The sequence below is a fragment of the Chlorocebus sabaeus genome, chromosome 8 (genome assembly GCF_047675955.1).
Source record: "Chlorocebus sabaeus isolate Y175 chromosome 8, mChlSab1.0.hap1, whole genome shotgun sequence".
NCBI lineage: Eukaryota > Metazoa > Chordata > Mammalia > Primates > Cercopithecidae > Chlorocebus > Chlorocebus sabaeus.
In genome coordinates, this window is record NC_132911.1 from 67,092,043 (window position 1) to 67,109,639 (window position 17,597).

General features: G+C 39.0%; 1 protein-coding gene across 4 annotated transcripts in view; it reads left to right on the forward strand.

Moving 5' to 3' along the window:
• Positions 1-17,597, forward strand: part of NKAIN3 (sodium/potassium transporting ATPase interacting 3) — a 764,304-nt gene that overhangs the window by 663,105 nt on the left and 83,602 nt on the right. For all 4 annotated transcript variants that reach the window (XR_012093693.1, XM_073018121.1, XM_073018120.1 and 1 more), the window contains exon 5: positions 16,528-16,588. Coding sequence is in view for 3 of the 4 variants with exons in the window: in XM_073018121.1 (XP_072874222.1) it covers positions 16,528-16,588 (61 nt within the window). In the remaining variant the exon portion in view is untranslated. The remainder of the gene's footprint in view (positions 1-16,527; positions 16,589-17,597) is intronic.

Here is a 17,597-nt window from a genome sequence, read left to right on the forward strand (position 1 = left end):
CAATAGCTCCTTATTGGCTAAGTCAGCTGCTCAGTGAGAAACAGACAGGCAGGGGGTGGACATGCCAGTCTATATGTCCACAGGGTGGTGCCTGAATGCCTAAACATGGGGATCAGAGCACAGCTGCTCTGCCATCCACGGCCTCCCTGTGGGCGCTCTGGGAACCTCAGCTCTCAATGAATACAACCTGGAAATGAACACCTACTGCTGGGTTATGTGGTTCTGTGGAAATCTGTATCTGACGATCCATTGGCACAAATATGTTTCATGAAATACCGAGGGTGCCCCAAGGTGGAAGGGGCACAAAAAGAGTCCAAATGCTCTAGTAAGCCAGAAACCAGATTCAAAATGAGTGGTAAGAACAAGGGTTTTGAGTAGCTAGAGGTTGACATCAGTAGCTCAAGATGGGAATATGGAACAGAGGTTGAATAAGCAAATCTGAGGTCAGCCTGAATAGACACAGGCCAAGGGCTCCTGCCCAAGCCCAACTTTTACTCCGGTTCCTTGGGTCTGACTGCATTTAAATGATCAAGCATGGAGGAGGCAGAGCTTAGTGTAACCTAGATAATTTATAAGTCCCCATAGCCACAAAGACATGTATACTCAACCCAACCCAAGACCTTACCTGTCACATTCTGACATGACAAAAACAACTCTCTATCCTCAAGATATACCCGTAGTCAAGTGACACATTTATGAATTCTCTTTTAGTTTACATTTTGGATTGTAAACGGGTAAAGATTAGATGGAATTTTTCCTTGATGGAAGTATTTTTCTTCAAATGACTCCATAACACTCAGATATAATGACCCTATCAAACTAGTCACATAACACCGTTGAAGAATTTTTGAATTTGGCAAAGCACACTTAGAAAAGTCCTGTATGAAATGATCTACTTAAATAGGCCCCTTTACAAAAAATAAAAAAATCTTAGACAAAGTTCTTATTCCTTAATGACTTGCCACCAGAAATGCATTATCTTAGAACAAGGTTCTTTGTGAGTCAGGGTAACACTGATGTCCTCCATGATATTGCTGAGCTGGTGTGGGCAGAGTGTCTGTATCACAGAAGATATGTCATTGAAAGTCTTATCTTCCTTGGTAGAGGCCAGCAAATCATTTGCTTTTCATTTTGAAGCTGTCTCCACAAGTGCTTCCCATACACATAAGGGCAGTAAATCCCCAGAGCTTGAATAAATGTGATGCTGCTGGTGTTGTGAATTTTTATGGTCATCGTGGAGAAAACAACTTATTTCCATATTCATTGATTCATTTGGAGTCCAGGGTGCCAGTGGGACTCTTAGGAGAATGAACCAAATGTCTTCACATAATTTCAGGCTTCACTTGGCATAGGACACTTCCATAAAAGATACAGCTCTAATTCTGGATTCCTGAAGGAACAGTAGGAGCAGCTTGAATAAAAACAAACAGATTAGGTATTACTGGGAGTCACACTCTCCCCAGAGTGATCCAAATAAATAAGAGGCCAGTCTTTCCTAAGATTTCTTCCCTTGAGGATCCTAAGAGCCTAGACTTCCGTTCCGCTGGCCACACAAGAGAGCACAGAGGGGCCTGGGTGACTGTCGCACCAAAAGGCCCTCTTGGGAGCCATAGAAAAAGAAATGTGGCCACAAAGCATGGGGAGATGAAACTGTCCACTTGCTGCCTCTTCTTCAGTCTCAGAGTTTTTGATAAGCCCTCTAGAATAAGGAAGGACAAATATGCTGCCTGTATTAATCTGTTCTCACACTGCTATGAAGAAATACCCAAGACTGGGTAATTTATAAAGGAAAGAGGTTTAATTGACTCACAGTTCAGCATGGCTAGGGAAGCCTCAGGAAATTTACAATCATGGCAGAAGGCACCTTTTCACAGCGTGGCAGGAGAGAGAATGAGTGTCGAGAGAAGGGGGAAACCCCTGATAAAACCACCAGATCTCATGGGGACTCATTCACTATCATGAGAACAGCGTGGGGGAAATCATCCCCATGATTCAATTATCTCCACCTGGTCCCACCCTTGACACATGGGGATTATTACAATTCAAAGTGAGATTTAGACACAGAGCCAAACCATATCACTGTCCAACCCAAAACTGAAGGTGAAACCTTGGACAAAGCTGAGCCCTCAACCCCTTAGAAGATGGACTTGAAAGTTTCCCAAATTAGTAGCCACATGTTATGTATCTGGACATTCCATCGTTTATCATCCTGACTTAGGACAAGAGAGTATGCTGAATTCAGGCTTGCTATGAGGGTTGGAACACTGCCTGCATGATGACAACTGCTGTATCAGTTCAACAGAGTGGCTGGAAAAGTATTATCCTATCATATTATTTCTCTCTCCCCAGTGATGGAAGCAGTATGCATTCTGAAATATCCATAGTTATTTTTAATATCTTTCAAATGTTTGGTTTCATGTAAAATCAACCAATGTTAACCCATAAGTGAAAAGACTCTATTGTCCCTTTTCTTTCCACATGTTTATACTTCATCCATCTGTTAAAGATGGTATTATATAATCATTGACTTGTTCTCATGTTTAGTGCATGATCCAGACAATATCAAAGCAAAGCAGCAAAAATCTGGAGAACTTATTGAATCATGGCAATAACTCTGATGCACACAAGCAGAGCTGGAGTTTACAGTGGCTGAGCAACATGGTGACCCACGTGGGAACTTCAGGATTGCTACCATGCTGGAGTTCTGAAATTCATCCACTGTATTTCAGACATACTGGTTTTCCTCCCCTACCTCACTTTGCAATGCAATTCTTCTCATCATTTATTCATTCAGAAACATTTGATGAATACATTCTTCTTAGCAGGCAGTGCTAAGTGTTAGAAATGCAAAGTTGAATTGAGAAAAAGCTCTCATCCTGGAAGAGCTTCATAGTAGAGACAAACATGTAAATAAGTATAATCACCATGCGAAATGTGCTTTATTCGAGGAGTATGATAATGTGTCAAAGTAGAGGAAGAAGCTTGGGAATTATTACAATTCAAGGTGAGATTTGGGTCTGATGGAGGTGGGGCAGGACTCTCAGAGGACACAACATTTGCATCAGGTCTCTCAGAGGGTAGTTCCTGCCTTCCAGGACCTACTTAGAAGATAATGAATGGACACAATGCTGTGATACTAAGCAGTACCTTGAAGCTGCCATTACAGATATAAGAACAAAGTGTAGACACTGTTCAGACTAGAGATGGATCAACTAAAGAAATCAAAGAAAGTGACATTTACAACTGAGCTTAAAGAATGAGAGGGTTTGTGCATGCAGAGATGTGAGAACAGGGTGAGGGGTCACGGGCAAGCAAATAATGGGGTGTACTCAGGGAGTTGGAGTACAGATGCATGGCAGAGGAGAGTGGAAGATAAGCCTTGGAGCCAGACTGAAGCTGGATCATAAAGGGGCTGGAAGTGTATAACAAGTGCATGTGCACTTGCACCTGTGAAATAATCTTTGTTATTGAGTACCTACTTCCAATTGTGAATAAAGATTTAAGAAAGTGTTTATTACCATCAAAATTCAAATATGCTATAATTGCTATAAAACTCACCTTTTAAAAAATAAAGAAACCTCACTGACTTCATATTTTTCTCCAGCAACTCTCCTTTTTCTCCTTCTGTTTCAGTAAAACTCCTTGAAAGAACTGTTAACATTTTATTTTCTGTTGAACCTGCTCTGATAGAATTTTTGCCCTTCTCTCCACCAGAATGACCATCATTAAGACCACTGATGTCTTCCACTTGTCCAGTACACTGTTCAATGCTCAGTCATTGTTCTTAACCTATCAGAGACCTTTAACACGTCCAATAGCCTCCATTTCTGTACCCCTCATACTTCTCTTGTCAGTCCTTTTTTGTCTCTTTTGCTGGTTTCTAGTCTTCTCTCCAATTGCTGAATGTTATGATGCTCCAGAACCTCATCCATGGACCCCTTCTCTGACTTCACTCACTTCCTTAGTGATCTAATTCAGTCACATGGCTTTAAATACCATCTACAGATATTCTGTTAACCTCTACATGTGTCATTGCTCTTTACCTGAGAATTTCTCAGCATTGTGCTTTCATCAAGCCACCTTCAGGGATGAATTAACTTCTTCCCCATCACACCCCCACAGAAAGTAGGCTGGATTCGCCTTACTGTGAGAACAGCACAGAATTTCTTCCCAATAACACAACCCACAGGTGTGCACGCATCCATCAAGGCCCAGGAGGCATGATAAATGGAGAAAAGATATATGAAACTTGTGTTGCCCTCTGCATTGTGAGTAAAACCCCTTTGTTTCTGACCCAGCACCCATGGAACAGAAATAGACTAATTTGTTAATTTATAAGTAGGGTAAAATCCCTGCAAAGTTTCTGACATTAGGTAGCTTAACCCAAATATGTTACATGTAGAAGCTTTCTATTCACAAATGTTCAACTTAATGACTTTCATTGGAATAAAGCTCCTCACAGAGCAGTGTGTCAGTCTCTGTCTGCCTCCCATACACAGCCTTAGTGAAGGATTTCATAGAGTCATTTTGAACTTGAGGAAACAATAACTAATGAGCAGCATTGTAGAACCTGTGCAATATGGTTTGACTGTGTCCCCACCCAAATCTCATCTTGAATTGTAGCTCCAATAATTACCACGTGTCATGGGAGGGACCCGACGGGAGATAATTGAATCATGGGAGTGGGACTTTTCCATGCTGTTCTCATGATAGTAAATAAGTCTCATGAGATCTGATGGTTTTATAAAGGGGATTTTCCCTGCACACGATATCTTGCATGCCACCATGTAAGACATGACTTTGCTCATCCTTTGCCTTCCACCATGATTGTGAGGCCTCCTCAGCCATGTGCAACTGTGAGTCAATTAAATCTCTTTCCTTTATAAATTACCCAGTATTGGGTAATATGTCTTTATTAGCAATGTGAGAACAGACTAATACAGTAAATTGGTACCAGGAGTGGCATACTTCTGTAAAGGTACTAAAAGATGTGGAAGCAACTTTGAAACTAGGTAACAGGCAGAGATTGGAACAGTTTGAAGGGCTCAGAAGACAGAAAGGTATGAAAAAGTTTGGAACTCCCCAGAGACTTATTGAATAGCTTTGTTCCAAATGCTGATAGTGATATGGACAATGAAGTCCTGATTGAGTAGTCTCAGATGGAGATGAGGAACTTGTTGGAAAGTAAAATTAAGGTGACTCTTGCTATGTTTTAGCAAAGAGACTGGTGGCGTTTTGCCCCTTCCCTAGAGATCTGTAGATCTTTGAACTTGAGAGCTATAATTTAGGGTATCAGACAGAAGAAATTTCTAAGCAGCAAAGCATTTAAGAGGTGATTTGGGTGCTGTTACATATTAATGTATTTATGTATTAATAAAGATATAGTTTGGAATTGGAACTTATGTTTAAAAGGGAAGCAGAGCATTAAAGTTCAAAAAATTTGCAGGCTGATCATGCAATACAAAAGTAAAACCCATTTTCTGAGGAGAAATTCAAGCTGGTTGCAGAAATTTGTTTAAGAAGTCAAATGTTAATTGTTGGGACAACGGGGAAAATGTCTCCAGGGCATTTCAGAGGTCTTCATAGCCGCCCTTCCCGTAACAAGCTGGTAGGCCTAGGAGGAAAAAATGGTTTCATGGGCTGGGCCCAGGGCCTTGCTGCTTTGTACAGTCTTGAGACTTGGTGCCCTGCATCCCAGTTGTGGCTAAAAGGGGCCAATGTACAGCTCAGGCTGTTGCTTCAGGGGGTGCAAGGCCCAAGCCTTGACAGCTTACACATGGTATTGGGCCTGCAGGGGCACAGAAGTTAAGAATTGAGGTTTGAGAACTTCCACCTAGATTTCAGAGGATGTATGGAAATACCTGGATGTCCAGGCAGAGGCGTGCTGCAGGAGCAGAGCCCTCATGGAGAACCTCTGCTGGTTCAGTGCAGAAGGGAAATGTGCAGTGGAAATCCCCACACAGAGTCCCCACTGGGGCAATGCCTAGTGGAGCTATGAGAAGAGGGCCACTGTCCTTCAGACCCCAGAATGGTAGATTCACTGACAGCTTGCACCATAGAACTAGAAAATCCACAGACACTCAACGTCTGTCTATGAAAGCAGCCAAGATGGGGGTGATACCCTGCAAAGCCACAGCTGTGGAGCTGCTCCAGACCATGGGAACCCACCCCTTGCATCAGTGTGACCTGTATGTGAGACATGGAGTCAAAGGAGATCATTTTGGAGTCTACTGCCCCACTGGATTTTGGACTTCCAAGGGGCCTGTAGCCCCTTTATTTGGCCAATTTCTCCCATTTGGAACAGGAGTATTTACCCAATGCCTGTATCTCCATTGTATCTTGGAAGTAACTAACTTGTTTTTTATTTTACAGGCTCATAGGTGGAAGGGACTTGCTTTGTCTCAGATGATACTTTGGACTCTGGACTTTTGGGTTAATGCTGAAATGCATTAAGACTTTGGGGGACAGTTGGGAAGGCATGATTCATTTTGAAATGTGAGGACATGATATTTGGGCCAGGAGTGGAATGTTATGGTTTGGCTGTGTCCCCATCCAAATCTCATCTTGAATTATAGCTCCCATGATTCCCACATGTCATGGCAGGGACCCAGTGGGAGGTAGTTGAATCTTGACTGTGGGTCTTTCCCATGCTGTTCTCATGATAGTTAATAAGTCTCATAATATCTGATGGTTTTATAAAGGGGAGTTCCCCTGACACACTCTCTTGCCTCCTGTCATGTAAGACATGACTTTTCTCCACCTTTGCCTTCTGCCATGATTGTGAGCCCTCCTCAGCAATGGAGCTGTGAGTCCATTAAACCTCTCTCCTTTATAAATTACCCAGTCTTAGGTATGTCTTTATTAGCAGCATGAGACCAGACTGATACACCATGTATTAAATAGAGAAACTTCTAACATTCCTTAAGGATTCTCTTAAGCTTTAAGACTTCAATGTTGGTGTGAATGTGGGGAAACAGGAGAGTGATTGGGGAGTTATGTTGTTCAGGGATCCTTCTGTCTTTCTTCAAGTCCAGCAATCCTCTCTTCTCTGAGTTCCCTGGATGAGCTTTCTTTATCCATCTATTTCACATAAAAGTGGCCACTAAAGACACATGATTTCAGGGATGACTCAATTTTTTAATTCATTCTTAGTAAGATTCACAACTAGCAGGACACACAGCCAGTGATTATCCTCCTAGTATCTACAGGTGTGAAACCTAATCTCGTCAATTCTTATACAAGGCCTGCAGGTCAAAACAAACCAACCCCACATACAAATTCTGTTTGCAAAAAAATAATCAATCTCTTAACAAAAAGTGGAGTTAGAATGTAGTTTTATGTCATTTGCATTAAGTAAATATATCAAAGAACATGGAAAGTATGCTGTCAGAATTTACAATATAGAGAAGAAAGTTATTTTAAATTATGTAACTACAGAAATGGATACCTTTAGTGAGAGAAGACAGAAAGTGTCTTTAAAATGAATGATTCTTTTTAAAACTTTATTAAAAGCAGAGATAATCAAGATTGTTATGCTGATGTTATTTACTTTGTATGTGTTTGTTATTGGCAAGAATACATTTTCCACTTCTTGTAGACAAGCAGAAAGCCACAGGGACTATTTAAATTCAAATTCTGGGAAATCAAGAACTACACAACAGTCAGTCATCTACAAATTGCTTATTAACATGATGTCTAGACAGTTTCTCATGAGGGTAACATTATTAATTAAGCAGCAGTTTGGTTAATCACAATAGCAAAAGTAATTTTTGGAATAAATATTTTACGAGTGTGCCCATCAATAAGGCAAAAGTAAAAGGAAAGTTTTAATTAATTCATTTATAATAATATTGAGATTATGGTTCCAAATTCTGTTTGAGGACTTGAAGAATGATTTAATATTTCTAGCATGGCATGTCATCGTCTTATTGTTTTCAGCTAATGGTACTGTCTGTCTCAATTGCCTGGCCAAAAATTCTTTCATGTCATCTATCAAGACAATATTAAGGTCCATTAGCGAATAGTTAGATCTGACAAATTTTTTCTTGCTATACATTGCTCTGTTCTTTTAAAATTGTGCATTCCCACATTTATCAGTAAGAAAATATTCACTGGATAGGGAGGCATAACATGCTTCCATATTAAGAAACTGACCTTACTTTCTGTCCATCAAAAGACTAGTTATTTGGAAAAGTAGAAATAAATAAATTGACCAGTTCTCTTTAGCATATAGACAATGAATCTTTTCAGAAAATGCAGTTAAATTAATATTTTTAGAATAATCCACGGTCTTAAAACTATGAGAAAAAAGTATAAGTTGTATAGAACTTAAGTAAACACATATTTCTGAAAAAAAATATCCAAAGAGCTTACTCTCTTTTGCCTTCATAAAAGTTCATCTATAACCATCTTCTCATACATAACTTGCTTAATGCCTCATCCTCCTCCCAAACCTCTTTTTGAATTTCAACTGTACTTACTTGAAGGATAAAATAAATACTGCAAAGCTTGCATTTATTTTTCAATGTTAGTCATCTGGTCAACATCTTTCTTTTTAGCCTAGAAGAAAGTGTGCATTAAAATCACATAAAGATTTCCTGCAACAAATACAATTTTATTTTATATTATAAAGATTTCTTAGAGGGTATCTAGATTTTTTTCCTTAAATGTGTGAATATATAACAAAATAATATATAGTTCAACTACTAACAGTTAACAATTTCCAGTCCTCTTACAACAGTGGAAAGATAATCTAGTAGAGGGTAGTATACACTTAGTTTCAGGTCAAGATTCTTCCATCGGGATAGGATTTTTCTTTTCAAGGGAAATTGGTCTCCTGTTGGATTTCCAGGCTCAACTCCATCAAATCAACTCTACATATTGATATGTGAAAACAATGTATCAGCATGACTGAGTTTGTTCTCAAGAGACGTTCTCATCAATTCTCCGGCCTTTCTTCCAGTAAATGCCAATGGATCAACCAGTAAATGCTGATGGACCAACCAATAAATGCTGATGGACTCTAGCATGACAAATTGAATGAGCCAATATTAGAAAACACCGAAATACATATGTCCTGTCAAAGAGGCTAACAATATGCTAACATACACTTTAGGCATCATTCTCATATTGAAAAACATCAAAAAAGGCAAAATAATAATTTACTTTAATTCAATATAAAGGTGTGGGTAGAAGTATTATATTTTTTCCAAAAAAAGAGAGGAGGCAATATATTAGAACATTAGAAAATAATATTCATTGTGGCATTGAGCTATCATGAAGACTTTAGCTTTACACTGGAAAAATCCCATAGTACTCAATCAAAACATTTTGATATATCTTTGCTTACCTCTCACCTATATAGATGAAAAAATAATGATTTGTGAGATTTAACTTACCTGAGTTTGTTGTGGAGGGATAATCATTGGAATACAAAAAAACTATCTAGCAACTATGGGCTTACTATCCAATAAGCAACTTCCAACATAGAATTCGCAATGCCTCATCTAAATTTCTGTCTTTATGCAAAACAACAGAACTCCTCGTACAGAAATTTTCCATTGCAGCCTGATTCCTCCATTCTGCTACTATCCTTCTCCTTCCTTGCAGTGCCACTGAAAGAAAATCCAGAGTGTCAGTTATTTTAGTCACAGTGGATAGGAAGAGAATCTTGATCTGCCTGGCTGCTGCTTGGTCTAGCTCCTTAGATTTCAAAAGAAATCTGATTTATCAATATTTATGACACTAGAACTCATGTCGCCCAAACTTACTGAACTATTTTTCAAGCTAAAGGATCATCTTCGAAGTAAGCCCCCCAAAGTAATGGATTCAAAGAGGTACACAAAATAACAACAGAAAATGCATGTATTGAAAGGGATACACAGGATAATCCGTGGAAGCATGGGAAGTTGCAGCTTCTTTTTCTATTTATTTTTATCTAAAAACCTAAGGAACATTAGCTAGTAACAATATCTAACTTATAGTTTAACACTGGTAGCCTTACTAGGCCTATATGCCAGAAGGTCTTATGTTACTTAACTACCGGGATAAATTCTGAGAAATGTGGCCATAGGCGATTTCATCATTGTGGGAACATCATAGAGTTTACTTACACAGACCTAGGTGGTGTAGCCTACTACACACCTAGGCTACAAACCTCTATAGCACTGTTACTGTACTGAATACTATAGGCAATTGTAACACAATGGTAAGTATTTATGTATCTAAATATAGAAGAAGTGCAGTAAACATATGGTATAACACGTAAAAGTTGATAAGCCTGTATATGGCACTTACCATAGTTGGAGCTTGCAGGACTGGAAGTTGCTCTCGGTGAGTCAGTGAGGGAGTGATCGGTGAATGTGAAGGCCTAGGATGTTACTCCACACTGCTGTGGACTATAATCACTGTACACTTAGGTTATACTACATTTATTTTTTTAAATTTACTTTCTTCAATAACAAATTCATCTTAGCTTACTGTAACTTTTTTAGTTTATAAACTTTTTAAAGAACTTTTTCACTCTTAAAATAGCACTTAGCTTATAACACAAACACATAGACCTTGTGCAGTTGTACAAAAATATTTTTTCTTTACATCCTATTTATAAACCCTTTTCTATTAATTTTTTTTTTAATTTTTTAAACTTCTTTGTTAAAAACTAAGATCCAGCTGGGCGCGGTGGCTCACGCCTCTAATTCCAGCACTTTGGGAGGCCGAAGCGGGCGGATAACCTGAGGTCGGCAGTTCGAGACCAGCCTGACCAACATGGAGAAATCCCGTCTCTACTAAAAATACACAATTAGTCGGGCATGGTGGTGCATGCCTGTACTCCCAGCAACTCAGGAGACTGAGGCAGGGGAATCCTCTGAACCTAGGAGGCAGAGGTTCTGGTGAGCTGAGATTGCGCCATTGCACTCCAGCCTAGGCAACAAGAGCGAAACTCTGTCTTAAAGAAAAAAAAAGAAAAGTAAAGAAAAGAAAAAACTGAGATCCAAACACACACATTAGCCTCAGCCAAATCATCAATATCTCTGGGGTCAGTATCATCAATATCACTGTCTTCTCCCTCCATATCCTCTTTCATGGGAAGGTTTTCAGTGGCAATAACAGGCATGAAGCTGTCATCTCCTATGATAACAATGCCTTCTGAAACACCTTCTGAAGGACCTGCCTGAGGCTGTTTTGCATTGAACTTTTTTTTTTTTTTTTCAGGTAGAAGGAGTACACTCTACAGTAAGAAGTATAGTATAAAAACATAAACCAGTAGCATCATTGCTCACTATCAATATCAAGTATTATATACTCTAAGTATTTGTGTTTGCTATACTTTTATATGATTGGCAGTGCAGTCGATTTGTTTACAACAGCATTAACAGAAATATGTGAGTGTTGCATGTGCTATGATGTCACAACAGCTAGGATGTCAGTAGGAATTTTTCAGCCCCATTATAATTTCATGAAACCACCATTATTTATGTGGTTCGTCACTGATGGAAATGTTGTTATGTGATGCCTGACTATGCGAGCAGTAGCCTGTGGGGGAGCAAAACTCCATAGTGTAATGCAGTTAGCAGTGATGATTGTGTTGGGTGTATTGAGATGAATTACAATCTCTGTGCAGGGTTTAGTAGATTTACAGATTATATTATCTGTTTTTAAGAAAACTAATGTTCACAAAATTTCAAGTGGCATAGATGTTTTCTTGGAAGAATCCATGCATTAAAGATAAAACTAATTATGGACACGTATGAATTTTTTTAATAGCAGAGTTGACGTGTGTCCTCCTAGTACAAGCTCCCTGTCAGGTACAATGCAAAATAAAAACAACAATGATCTAATCAAAGTGAAAAGACAATACTCCCAGAATTTGAAACTGTCAAGAAAACTGTTTGAAATGTGCTATTTAAAATAATTATGACCTGCTTATACACTTTTGGTGGAAGCGTAAATTAGGTCAATCATTGTGAAAATCAGTGTGGCAATTCCTCAAAGGGCAAAAAGCAGAACTACCATGCAATCCAGCAATCCTGTTACTGGGTATATACCCAAAGGAATATAAATCACTCTATTATAAAGAGACATGCATGCCTATGTTTATCGCTGCACTATTCTCAATAGTAAAAACATGGAATCAACCCAAATGTCCATCAATGATAGACTGGATAAAGAAATTGTGGTACATATACACCATTGAATACTATGCAGCCATAAAAATAACGAAATCATATATTTTGTGGGGAAATGGATGGAGCTGGAGGCTATTTTCCTTAGCAAACTAATGCAGGAACAGAAAACCAAATACCACATGTTCTCACTTATAAATGAGAGCTAAATGATAAGAACTTACGAACACAAAGAAGGAAACAATAGACACTGGTGTCTACTTGAGGGTGGAGGATGGGAGGAAGAAGAGGAGCAGAAAAGATAACTATTGGGTACTGGACTTAATACCTGTGTGATGAAATAATCTGTACAACAAACCCCCTGCCACGCGTTTGCCTATGTAACAAACCTTCACATGTAGCCCCAAACCTAAAATAAAAGTTAAATAAATAAATTAAATAACTATGTTCTGCTGTTGGGATTTATATTTGTAGGTAGGATGAGAAAACATGGACTAGATGTAAAAACACCAAATTGATGATCATAGTTTTCTTCCCAATATTAAAAGATGGCATTTGCTGACAAGAATGGATTGCTATGAACTGTGACTTGTCAAATTTTCCTCTCATCATTTTTTAAAATTAGGATGTCATAATCATACTTCATACATTAAAACTTAAGTAATTTTCTTTTTTTAAGTTTTTTGAGTGGTTACTTTAATCTTTTTGTTTTGTTTTGTTTTGTTTTGTTTTGCTACTACACTTTAAGTTCTGGGATACACGTGCAGAACATGCAGGTTTGTTACATAGGTATGCATGTGCCATGGTGGCTTGCTGCGCCCATCAACCTGTCATTTAGGTTTTAAGCCCCGCATGCATTAGGTATTTGTCCTGATGCTCTCCCTCTCCTTGCCCCCCACAGGCCCTAGTGTGTGATATTCTCCTGCATGTGTCCATGTGTTCCCGTTCTTCAACTCCCACTAACGAGTAAGAACATGAGGTGTTTGGTTTTCTGTTCCTGTGTAAGATTTAAGTAATTTTCTCAGTGTCATTTCTCCATCTCCACTGTGGCCTAAATTGTGCGGAACCTGCTGCGAGTCTAAATATGAGTTCACATGTGATAGGCAGATGTGATAGGCAGAATAACAGTTCCCTAAAGATTTCCATGTCCTCATCTCTGGAACCTGTGAATAAATCACTGCACATGGCAAAGGAGAATGAATAAAGGTTGCAGATAAAATTGATTGATAATCATGTGACCTTAACACGGAGGGATTGTCCTAAGTTGTCCAGGTGTGCTCAACATCCTTAACAGCAAGACAGGAAGGAGGGGAAGGAAGGACCAGGGAGATGGCAGCCTGAGACAGAATCAGCCACTGCAGCTAAAGAATGCAGGCATCCTCTCGTGGCTGAAAAAGGCAAGGAAACAGAGTTTGCCAGATCTTCTAGGAGTACAGTCCTGCTGACACTTTGATTTTAGCCTCATAAGGCCCATTTCAGACACCTGACCTTCAGAACTGTAAGATTGGTGTTGTTTTAAGCCACTAAGTTTGCAGCAATCTCTTACGGCAGCAACAGAAGACTAATGCAAGAGAGTTACTGATTTACAAGTATGCACGCTTCCAGGTATACACATATACACACATACCCCTAAGGGAGAACCCACCAAGAACTAGAAAGTTGTTTGCTGGCAAATGCCTGCTAACATACAGTTTAGTAATAAAATGTCCCCACATTATGACACCATCACTATCACAGGCTAACATAAAGAAACAAAATTTGCAACAAATACAGCAAAGGCTTTCCCTCATAAGACCTCATATAAATTAACGAAAACAAGATCAAGTTAATAAATGGGCAAAGAACTTCTGAGGTCATTCACAAAAGAAAAGACATAAATGACTAATAAAATATGAAAATATGTTAGGTGAAAGAGAACTATTGCAAAAATAAATAAATGAAGGGATGCCATTCTGTTTATTTTCTTGGCATGTATTTTTAAGTGGAACTATCCTATAGTATGGAAAAGCAAGCATTGTCAGTCACTGCTGTGCTAGGATAGATGATACTAACTTTCTGAAAACCAATAATGTATAAAAAGTAGTCATAAAAGTATTCAATGGCACTTCTGCAATAATAATTTTACCTCTGGGAATCAGATCATCAAAAATTCAGGAAAAGCATTAATATTTTTCATAATATTATTCATAACTTGAAAACAACTTTCAATAATAGAACATTAATACATAGCAATATATTTAAATACAAATTTACATAGTCGTTAATAATTAAGCTTATGGAGAGTGTTAACTTGGGTCATACGAGTGTAAGTGATATATAGCAACTACAAGAGAGAAAGATTGGGAAGAAATCTATTGTACAGTTATTAGTGATGGGATTAGGGGCCATTTCTTTCTTGTGTATGTAACTGGTTTACTGAATGGGTTGGTAGAATACAGCCAAAAGGCAATTTTGTTTGTTCTCTCACTGCCCCTTCAAGTACACATTTAGGCTTTGTTCCATCTCACCCTTTGGATCATATTTCAAGCAGAATTTATAGCTCTTTTAGCTCCTCAGAGATATTAAATATCTAGTCCAGGTCACTGCAAATTCTCATCCACTTAAAAACTCTCCCGCTCAGCTTGGGCCTGATTTCAGCTTGCAGATTTGCAGAGAGGAGGGAACACGGCACTGCTTCCTCCTCTTCTCACTCCACTTCTCTCCCTGTTCCTCTGCGTTATTGTGGGGATGAAGTAGAAGGAGAAATGATGGGAGAAAAGGAAGGAATAAGGTGTTAGCATGACGGGTTCCATTGTAATCGGGCAGGGATACTCTCTGGGTGTGACAGCTTCCACACGCTCATGCTTCTTCTCGTGGGGTGCTTTTAGGGGTTCTTCGGAATCCCACGCCACACCTCCTTTAAGATCCCTACCTGTTTCTCGGATGATCAGCCTCCCTGGTTTGCCACTTTCCACCCCTACTTGCCTTCTATAGCCAAAGTACCACCATCCTTTTTCTGAGGTCACCTGCCCTTCCAGGAAGCCCTCTGGGATGGCTCCAACTCCAGAACAGCACAGGAAGATCTCTCCAGAGGCCTTACCCCCAGGCTAAGGGCACACACACACACCCTACCCTGACAATTCCACCCAGTCCTGTCTCCACACACTGCTACCAAAAACCCCTCTAGATACAGCCTCTTGCCTTTTGACTCTTCCAAGTGTGAGTTGGTTGCCAAGCCCCCATGTTTCCCAAAGTGTAAGAAATATTAAGCTCCCCAAGTGCTTTCTGAAGCACCCCCTCACTTGGCTTGAGGTAAGAGGAGGTGCCCGCTGGGTGGGAGGAGCCATCAGCACCCTGGCAGATTTCTCTGTAAGTCCTTCTCCTAAGACCTCACCCTAAACTTTTCCCTAACCTCTCATCCTCTCAGAGCTTCTTGACTTTTGTCTAGACAGTCCAGAGATGGATTACAAGCTCAGAGTCCTAATTCACATGGGTAGTCAAAAGCCCCAGAAATCTTGTTCTCTGCATTGGAAACTTGAGCCTTTGACACCAGGACTATCAGAAAAAGTTTCTTTTCCCAATGTTATTTTATAATGAGGGTAAAGGGTGGAAACAAATGTTAACAAAGGCAAGAAGATAAACTACAGCAGCTATTAAGTGTCTATTTTTCCTACCTATTGAAGTGCTTATAGTAAGTATTTTTAGACTGGACTAGATTCATTGACAATTTTGTCCTCTAGGAATTGCAGTGTCTTTGGCTCCATGGAATAAAAATCGTCCTCTTAGCATCATAAATGCAGAGGTTAAATTCTACACCTGCATTTATTCTCTGAACTACTAGTATCCAAAGTACAAATTATCTCTTCGATTTTATTTTATCACTACTGAATCACCAGCAAGTTAATGTGTTTTCTTGTGGTATGATTAACAAAGCAATTTAGTATCTAAATATGATTTACATTCCCAGAGCATTTTAAATAATTAAGTAGATGATTGGTATTTAATTTATAAGCAACATGTTTTGATTCCTTCTGTAGCTTTTAAAAATTAAAATAGTTATAGTTAATGAGTGCTAGTACAAAATGCTCAATCATCAGAAAAAAACCAAAAGTTTAAAATGGATTTCTTAATAATCTTTGCTGATTATAAAATACAAGAACTGTAAGTCCCAAATCAAAATCTAAGTGAAATGTCTAGAAATTGTTTTTTTCCCCCATTTCTGTGTACTTTTTAGAAAGCTATTGAGGCTACATAGAAATGAAAAGACTCTTTTAAAATCATAGCTATCATTTTAAAAGAGTGTTTTCTACTGCAAATTCTTAAAAGTTGCTCATAAATTTTTATCTTTATTAGATTATATTGGCTCTTTAAGTACAGAAACTTGGCATAGATTCTTAAGGTACACATGTTTTCCCTTTTGCAGTTGGTGGGTTTTGTGTATGCCTGTTATGTGATCAGTATTTCCATGGAAGAAGAAGACACATGTAAGTACTGTTTTCTCTCTCCCTGTGGGTTCCTTTTGAATGAGATACAGCTTCCAAAACTAATCATTACGGGGTTATGAACTCTTTTATATTTGGAGTCTAAAATGATTGAACTCAGCATACTAAAGTTACAGTCAAAAGTTGACAGACTGAATTGCACACAAATAAGGTGACACTACATATTGAAACTCTCAATTTGTGAGAGCACGTGCAGATACTCAGAAGGCCTAGGACTGCTGTCATATATCTTAGCAACTTTTCATCAGACATCTAACCGTTATGCTTAGTAGACAATCAACGGTTGTTTTATCTATTAACAATTTTAGGCATGTTGGTGGCAGAATTTTGAAGTCTGAGTAACAGTAGTAATATCAATACAATAATGCGTTACAGAAAGATCTATATGTTTATAAACTATATAAAGTGCAATGAAAAAAACCAAAATTTACAACCTTCCAGGTGAGATACTAAAAAAAAAAAATTACGATGTGCTAAAAAAAAGTTAATGGGAAACTTAAAAGCTAAATCATGTTTTAGCAGAACACCCAAAGGAAAAAACATTTATTAATATTATGACCTGCAGTTATATGATAGAGCTTTAGCAGCATAGGTCAACAAATGACCTTCATTGAGCACCTGCTGACGTATAAGACACTTCTTGGCACAACTCTGTTAAGGACTCATATTTTAATTCACTTTCAAAAAAAAATTGTTTTTGAGACGGAGTCTCGCTCTGTCGCCCAGGCTGGAGTGCAGGGGCGTGATCTCCGCTCACTGTAAGCTCCGCCTCCCGGGTTCACGCCATTCTCCCGCCTCAGTCTCCCGAGTAGCTGGGACTACAGGTGCCCGCCACCACGCCTGGCTAATTATTTTGTATTTTTAGTGGAGACGAGATTTCCCCGTGTTAGCCAGGATGGTCTCCATCTCCTGACCTCGTGATCCGCCCGCCTTGGCCTCCCAAAGTGCTGGGATTACAGGCGTAAGCCACCGTGCCCAGACTACTTTCAAA